General features: G+C 30.9%; 1 protein-coding gene across 3 annotated transcripts in view; it reads left to right on the top strand.

Moving 5' to 3' along the window:
* The window catches only part of LOC100526985 (uncharacterized), a 7,471-nt gene extending 5,660 nt beyond the window's left edge, over positions 1 to 1,811 (top strand). For 2 of the 3 annotated variants that reach the window (XM_026128123.2, XM_014774467.3), the window contains exon 3: positions 1,244 to 1,811. In XM_026128123.2, the coding sequence (XP_025983908.1) occupies positions 1,244 to 1,434 (191 nt within the window). In that variant the 3' untranslated portion in view covers positions 1,435 to 1,811. 3 annotated transcript variants of the gene reach the window in all.
* The last annotated feature ends 7,676 nt before the right edge of the window (positions 1,812 to 9,487 follow it).

Raw genomic sequence — 9,487 nt, forward strand, 5'->3', positions numbered from 1 at the left:
AAAGAAGGAACCCTTTTTTATGCAAATGTTAAGCGATGATGCATATGCCAGATTCCCTTGATTGTCTGCATTGAAATTTGGAAATACCTTAATCCTGCTTTTGGCTGATAGGCTGAGGCCTCAGAAGTGTCAAACCAAAAGAGAACACTGTTTACAGATGTGAAGTTTAGAAAGAGTAACTAGCATGAAGTGGAAGTTTATACCTACTGATTGCTTTCTTTTACATTAAAGACACTGTCATTTCACATACTAAAAGACTTGACTTTGTTTAAAATGTGTTTTTGGACCATTGCAGTTACTAATAAATGAAGCTCAGTCTTCTCATAAGATATTACAGTGATCATATATTATGGAGAACTTAAAATTCGCAAATAATAGGAAAAAGTAATTCCCATTAAGAAAAAAGTAATTTAACCAAACAAGTGGTTTGGAATGCTAAAAGAGCAATTAATGGGTCATTCATTGATAGGAACTGATCTTTTTTTTTTACCTAAAAACAATGGAGCCTATCACCTTAAAAGAACAGAAACTGCAGAAAATAAAAGATAGATCTAGAGTTCTGTAGATGCACAGAACCTCTAGCCCAAACACATTCCCTTTTCCTCCCAAATTGATGCCTACCCTGGTGTCTCCGTCTTTCACCTTTTAATCATCTTCTCTAACCGAACTCGCATGTTCCCCACTCCTCCATGCCATGTGGAAATCCTGTTATTTTCCACAGTTACTATTCCCATTAGCTACCCTACTGTCCATATTGTGGTCTAGTTAGTGCCTCATGTCCTTTACTCCAACATTCCTATTCAATCGCATGTTTTGTTTACATTTCTACTGAGAAGTCTTAGAGTGTAATTCTCCCTTGATAATAATAGTGTAATACTTGCCAAGTTGTATTCAACATGAATGTTTAAATGTAGTTCCATGTTAGAAGTTGAAGAACAATTTTGAAAATATTTTTTATGCACAATTTTGAAATAAAATTGCTGTGACCAAATATTTCAAATATGATTTAAAATGTTGATTTGCAAATAATGAGTTGTTTATGACTTCATTGTGTTATGATGCCCATGAATGAGTTGAATTTTTGTTTTTTTGCCTGGCACAGCATCTAATATTCGGTGGTATTGCTGAAAACGATGATATATATATATATATATATATATATATATATATATATATATATATATATATATATATATATATATATACTTAGATTTGAAGATTTTTCTGTATTTCCAATTTTCAGTGGATATGATGAAAGAGGGTGCTACTGTGACCCTGCGCAATGCCAAAATTGACATGTTCAAAGGATCAATGAGGCTTGCTGCGGACAAGTGGGGCCGTGTGGAAGTCACAGAACCTGCTAGTTTCACTGTGAAGGAAGATAATAACTTGTCTCTCATTGAGTATGAACTGGTGAATGTTGTTGTGGAATGACTTATTGGGACCTCTTGGAATTTCTAATGAGAATAAAAACAAATCAAGCAAAGAAATCTAGCCTTTTTATTTGTCTATGGGACATCTCATCATGCTCATCACAGTTCACCTGAGTTTAGGAATAGAGATTTGAGAAGCCAGTAGTACCAACAGTTGCTTCTTACTGTTGCAACAGACTCTGTGGATCTTGTAGCTTATCCACTGAACAGATGGTGGATTTAAGTGCAAATGGGAATTGGCTTCCAGATCATGCGTTTTGTTATGCTATCTATTGACATTTTAGATTATGTGCACCTTCATCTACCATGGATTGCATGTATCAGAATATTATGTATGGCAGAGATGGGTGTTTATATTTGAGAAAATCCTTTGCTTAATCTCAATATTTAATCTTTATCATGTTCTACAACCTGCTAGCCTCGCAATCTTTGTGCTAAGGAAGTATATCTTTATCGTGTGGAAACCCAAATTCTAGATTGATTGTAACATCAATTTATTTTGAACATTTTTAACTGCTAGTTCAAAAGGGAAGGAAAAATTCATAATAAAGGAGAATCTTAGTTATAATTTTTGGGTTTATATATGTTTTGATCCATTAAAATACTTTTAGCCCTTATAATTATTAAAATTATTTACTTCTAATCTAAAATAAAAGGATGAAAATATATTTTTGTGAAAGTAATTAAAAATAAATAAAATTTGAAGACTGATTTTATTAGACATTACAGTGTTACACAATTTGATACAAATGCGGATAACATGATTAAACATCTAGAAGTGTTTTAAAAGCATCTCCAATGAGAGTTATTTTATTACACTGCATAAGTGGCTTATCAATAAAATGCCATTTTCATATGTCATGTGATTTTGGATCAATTAAAATTTTAGAATTGCTTATATAAGCTACCATTTGCTTAGCAATGTCTGTACATGTAGAAAGAGAATATGAGATGTTTAAGAGAAAATATTTGTGAGTTAAGCACCTTACCCATAGAAATTCCTATTAAATTGAAAATTGATTCAATTACTTAAAATTGAGATGGAATGTATGGAGCCACTTAAACAAATAAAGTGGAGTTATTTATATGAAGAGTATTGAAGATGTTCTAATCCTTTCCCATTAGTACTGCCTACCTGAATTGTTTGTTCTAACGGATTAGAATGCACAGATTTGATCTTACAATTTCATTTAAAATTTGCTAGGTTCTTGCAAATGCGAATCCAAAGCATCAGTTGATAGAAATTTACTAGCATGTAATCATTACATTCTGGTCCGAATAAAGGTGTAGAAGTTCATCAACAACGTAGAGTGTGTGGTAGTCTGTTGGGGCTGTCCACAACTCATATTTCATCCCAAGCCATGAGACATCAATACGTTGACAATATTAACGTGAGGCACCACAAAGGACTTGTTTTTGGGCTTCTCACTTGTGGTCTAAGCAAACCATGCCCTACTTTAAGCGAACCATGTTCAAAGTTAAACAAGTAATCAATTGCAAGAAGACCCACTTGAGCTACCATCAATGTTATAAGTATTAGTGACCAATTGCAACCCCCTCCCCCGCAAAATAAAAATAATTAAAACATCCAAAAGAAACTGTTTTTTATTTATGATTTTCCATACTTCACTAATTTTGCTTCAAAATGACCCAACATTTCAGCTCAATAGTATATTACTGACCAGGTCTAAGGCATAATTTATAAATACTTGACTGAACAATTGTTTATCAAATTAACTCTAAATTAGTCCTTGTTCAGTGGAAAAGATTACAAAATACACACACATATTATGAATGAGACAAAGAGATTACTAGAGATGTGTCTCGAGCATAGAGTATTAGGTTCTAAGTACATACATTTCAGGACAAAAACAAAATCCCCAACATAAAAAAAAAAAAAAACCATGGTTTATCCATCTTCATGTACCATACCTACCTTCTACCAGTTAGTGGCTTAGTTGTACACAACAACAAAGGATCACAAACAAGTGGGCATGCTACAATAGTGGGTCCTAATATATATATATATATACCACACCATCTTAATTTGTCTTTATATCCGTGGGACCGATCAAGCTCCATACGTTATCATATACACCCTTTTAACTAGTGAAAGGACCACTCACTCACATGGCTAATGCACAAGGATAATATAAAGAGAGAGGGAAAAAAAAAAAGAAGAGAAGAAAATCGTTGACGAAGAAGAGAGATTGGATGGAAACAAAAGGAGAAATGTAGGGTTTCATAGGCTACAAAATGTGACGAACGATCAACGTCATGATAGTTATATATCAAATTGGTAATGTTGGCGGAAAAAGTTGGAAGGTAGCGCCTGATAACTACCACCTTAAAATATGTAGTTTGTATAGTTGATTCGGGACAAATGAATACCGACATTGAGATGAGATAAATCAAATAGGCCTAACTATATATGTTTTCTAGATCATTTAGGGGTGGAGGTCAGAGCTTAGTTAGAGTTTATGACTAATGATAAAGCTTTACCAAATGTGGCATGACACTTAAATATTAAAGATTAATTTCTAACAAGTTTGAAATATGTGTTTGACTCTTATATATCATTGGCTTAACTGTATAAGTGGTTAATTTTAGTTATTAATTACTACTACTAAAGTTCTGGTTTGCTTTTGCTTGTATATGTTTCAAAGATATAGTGCCATTTTGTGTAATATTTTTTAGTGATTCATAGCAATTTATGATGTAAGTTTTTACAAGGAAACGCTATATATATATATATATATATATATATATATATATATATATATATATATATATATATATATATATATATATATAATTTACATGAAAAGCTGTATATACAAATAAAACCATATTACTTCTCCTTAAAAGTTATGGATATGGAGTGCAAAATTGTTTTTCCTAGCTCTTATTGCGTACAAAGATTAGATGCTTTTATCAGTAGCTAATTTATGCCTAACCTCAAAAGTAGAGATTGAGGTAAGCACTCAAGTCATTAGGGATTCAATTTATAGAAGAACTATAAAGGAAAACAAGTAAAAAGAAAAGGGTAAAAAAAAAAAAGAATACAAAAAACATGAAAAACGGCAAAGATCACACAAGAGAGTAGGCGCGTAATATTGAATGTACTAGGATTCAATTCCACTTGATTTTTCTAACTGGTATTTAGAATTGCAAGATTTAGGCACATAATATTGTCTCGCAAAAACTTATCATGATTGTGGCATAATAATAGAGGTGGCTCGTCTGAGGCACAAGGTAAGAGTTGCAAATGGATGTGACATGACAATGGCAATTTCGATGCTTAGAGATTAATTGTTTAGCCAATAACAGCCTTGTGTTTGAGTTGATGGTAGTTGGAGCCGAGGGTAGTTTGTGCAGTAATACCAGTAACAATAACATTTGAAAGACTAAAATAAAAAAAATGATTTGATTTTTATTGTCTTAAAAGTATTGATTAAGAAATTTGTTATTAAAAATCACAATAAAATGTATTGAAAATATTAAATGTTATACTTGGTTGGTTTCATTATAGTTATCATGTAAGAAAAAGTTATTTTAAAATAATTATTATTTTAATTTTTAATATAATATTAATTTTTTTACTTATATCCTTTTCATATTAATGATGAGTTATAAAATTTAAAAAAAAAATTATTAATAATATAAGATTAATTTTTAAAAATTATATTTATTTATTATTTTTTCTTGTTTTGTATAAAATAATTTAAAATAATAATTATTTTGGGATAGAGGGAGTAATTTAATAAGATCTTAATATTTTTTTTTTGGAACAATTTTTATAAAAAAATTAAAATTAAAATTATAAGGATAAAACATAAATATTATATCACTATAAGTTGTCAACAATTATTATGACAGGTAAATCCAAGGATGCACTGGTGGAAGCACAGTAAAAGCCAGCAATACATGTTTGGTTTAAATTGGTTCACGAAAATTCGTGAAAACTATAGCTCGTAACAAATAGTACTGCTCGTGTTCCGAATAATAGAAAGATGATTGACGAAATTGTATACTCAATGAAAAGAAGCTAAGAGTAGAACTATGCAAAATAATTATGATTTATATCGTAGATTTTTCCTGGGGTATTATTAACTGTGTAGTTGTATTAAATCTGAACAACCTAACCAGACAATCTACAAGCACATGCAATTAATATATAACTATTGTTTGTGTTGGAAATTAGTCAAATTACAGCAAATTCTTCCTTTTAATTACATACCAATTCAAATAATCAAATAGCATCTTGCACTGTGTAAGTGCGTATATATTTGACTCATTTAATGTTTAAAACATTTTGTCAAATGTTAATAATAGTAATAATAACACTTAATGTGTTGTTATTTGCAAACGGCATTCTTCTTCCTTCCCCGTTTCTAGACCTTAATTTACTTGTATACATCACCAAAAAAGACAGAAAAAAAGTTGTATGTTTTGAAATATAATGATAAATTTAAAGTTATAACCTTCTAATATACTCTTTTTAAATAATAAATTTATAGTTTTCTTGCACCATTGGTTTCACTTGTTTTACTTAGTTATTAGACTTGTTTAACAAAATTCGTATCATAGCTTAAAGTTCACGTGGATACAATGAAATCTTTACTAAATTTAAAGTTAGTAATACAACCAACCCGTTCCTTTTTTAAAATCATCAATGTTAGTGATCTCTCAAATCCTTTCTTTCATCACTAACAAGTAATGGAAGCTATATTATCGATTTCATACGTAGATGAGCCAGAACCTTTGTGTGCTTTGTTTATATTGAAGCCACACTTTCCTGAATAATTGATTAACTTTATAGCATAATTTGTTATTCTCATAATATTATTTGTAGTTTCACAACTTTCTCACTCTTTCTATTATAATTAAAGTGATATGTGATCTTTAGTAAGATTAGTGCAATAAATTTACCACTTAACCGGCATCATTTTGTAATGATATACTAATCGGTCCTTATGCATAAAATTTAGTACTAAAGAAATCAAACCGAAAACTTTTTTGTGGACCATTTCTATCAAAAACCATGTGCAATTGCGGCTTCAATTTGAAGCTTATCTTGTGGCAAAAACTACTGAAAAAGCTTAGTACTTCGGATACCATGTAGTACAGGGCATTGAGTTTCGCTTCATATGGGAGTTTGATTTGATATCTTACTAACTCCTTGTAGGGTTCCACTCATAGATTACCCCACAGAAATTCCGTATGTTAATGTGTTTCGAAACATCGTTAGATGGGGTTTCCCAACAAAATTAATAACAAAACTATTAGTTACTACTTTTGTGTTGATTTTAACGTGATTTTGCATTAAAAGTGAATTTGAATGTGAAACCAAACACTCCCTCCCTCCCTAACATCATGCTTAAGTTTCCCTTGATTATTTCTCTCTCTAAAAAATTGGTCTTGTGATCCATGTAGTCAACCTCATTTGTTATTAAAGAGATCTATCTCATGTGATTGAATATGATACCTGAGTTCCTCTAAATCCTAATATCTGTCTATGATTGTTACGAATAAAAAAATCATTTATTATATTAAGACTTTTGTGGCTGTTCTTTCTCTCCCTTATTCATACATGCAAGTAAAAGGATCTTTACACTGATAAAACGCAAGGTGAAGGACTTAGATAATGAAAAGAAAAATGAAAACATAAGGGGAGCATGAAGCACATGATATATTTCTTAATTAAATTAAACAATTTTTAATCCATTTGCAAAAGATGGATGGGCCTGATATCCTGATTCCTGCATAATAACATTGTTTTAGACATAAAAAAGTTATCATACACAACAGCCCTTGCTGTAATCAATATTGACTTTGAAATTCATAACCAATTCTAATGAGTGAAATGGTTCATTCATGAAGCATTTGATTGGATTGCCAAAATATCTAGTAAAATGTAAAGACAAAGATGTTGCTTCACTCTAAATATTAGAGTACTAGTTACTTGAAACATTTCTTGCTTTCCAACTGAACAATATGTGGAATGCTGACTTCTTCAGTTTTTTCTTCTTAAAAGTTCAACTTAAAATACTAAAAGAGTATGACACTTCCTCTGTTGACATAGCTAAGAGGTAAAAAAACTGACAATCCCTCTCTCTCTCTATAAAGAAAATAGAAGTGAGATACTCTGCAGCAGAATAAAAGAATATTATCAGGAAGGCACAGCTCTTATGAGAGTTACAGAATCTTATTCTTTACATAATACTATAAAAAAATAAAGATAGAAACTTACTAATTGTTTGTCTTTTTACCAAGAAAAGAGAATGCATGTGGTGTCACATGAGCTCGAGAAATTAATATGAAGAGCCACATGGAGAATTCTGAAAGCTTGAATTGAACATCATTATTACTTCTTCCCACGCAACAAGTATATTTTTAGACACTAATAAGCATTACAAAAAGTATGATAAGCAATAGTTAGACAAATATTATTTTTAGACACTTTTACTAAATAAAGGACTGCCAATCAATTATCTTTGACTGGTGGATTAGGATGACTCTGCTAGCAAAGTCATTTTCTATTTCACTGTGTAATGAATCATAGCATGTGGGTTAGGTCTTAGTGTCATACAAATCCAGTGATGCCTCTGGAATCAAACAAGTGGCTTCTTTTTGCACAAGTAAGAAATTCTGGGATTATTAGCTAATTGCTAGTATGTATCTTGTTGAACTTGAGAACATTCAATTTTTCACTAAATTTGTCATATGTTAGAGGTCTAATCAATACCAGTTGCAGCTACAGTTATGTTTTCCTCTCATGATTAATTTGCAGGCACGTTATGCTAAATAGGACAGGCCTCCACCTACACCCAATAGTCATTTTTCCATGTGATCGAATAGTTATGATGCTCACATAAAATTAAAAGGCTTAACGTGATGCATAAATTAGGAGACTTTCTCAGTTAGTAATAGATTAGTCTTCTGGATTAGGCTCTTTTTGTGTGATTAAGTCATAAGAATTTGGTATTTTCATAATTGAAAGTTGGATTGCAAAAAGGACTACCTATAGGTTAGATTAAGATACAATGAACTGAATATTAATAGGTGTGTAGAGCCATCAATGTAAATAAAAATGTGTCATCATCATCAGATCAGTGTCAATAGATCGAGTAAAAAGGCTTTAAGGTGTGCTTGACAGAAGAAAAATGATGGAAGACAAAAAAAAGGAGAGAGATGGAATAGACTAAGAATAAGGGAAATAGCATGAAAGTTGTGACAAGTGAGGAGAGAGAGTAAATTATAGGGTTTGTTGCTCATATTAACCCTTCCAATTGTAAATGTGAGTGGGGTAGGGGTAAGATAGTCTTATTTGTTAGACTAAATTTTTTAACTTGTTACATATTACAAAAGAAACACAATTTATTAACAAAATGTGAAAAAATAAAAAATAAATTATATTTTGAGCCGTCATTGCCATGAAAGAATTGTCTTATTTTGATTCTTTCAAATTCTCTCTCTAAATGGTGTATTATATCAATTGGAAGAAATAAACTCAGGAACCAAATACATGTGTTATATATACAGGCATTCTATCATCAAGAATGCATTTAATGATCATTACCACTCATTAGTAGTCATTATTACCCATTAGTAATTATTCAATTTAGCTTCTCAATTCCAAATTTGATGGAGCTTTCATTTTTCAAGATGTTGAGACCAAAATTATTACATTATTATCTCTAATATCTTTTCTTTCTTCTCAATTTTACTTCTATTTCTTTCAAACCAAATAACCCAAAAGTTCATCTTATTTCTTCTCTCTTTGTTTCTCTCTTTCTCATTCTTATTCACCCTATTTCTCTTTTTTACCAAACAAAACATTATTGTAGAACTTAAAGCATGAAACTCTCCTACCTAATTAAGCATGAAAAAAAATCAGGTTCACTTTAGATAGATAGAGGTTTTCCATTTTCTAAATTTGAGCGAGGAAAGTGAGAGACACATATCATGAAGAGCATGCATGATAATCAAGTTAGGCATGTAGGGTACTGAGATAAATAAATGCTCTACAACTCTTCTTTGCTTTAATAATG

Source organism: Glycine max, chromosome 1 (genome assembly GCF_000004515.6).
Source record: "Glycine max cultivar Williams 82 chromosome 1, Glycine_max_v4.0, whole genome shotgun sequence".
In the NCBI taxonomy this organism is placed as follows: Eukaryota; Viridiplantae; Streptophyta; class Magnoliopsida; order Fabales; family Fabaceae; genus Glycine; species Glycine max.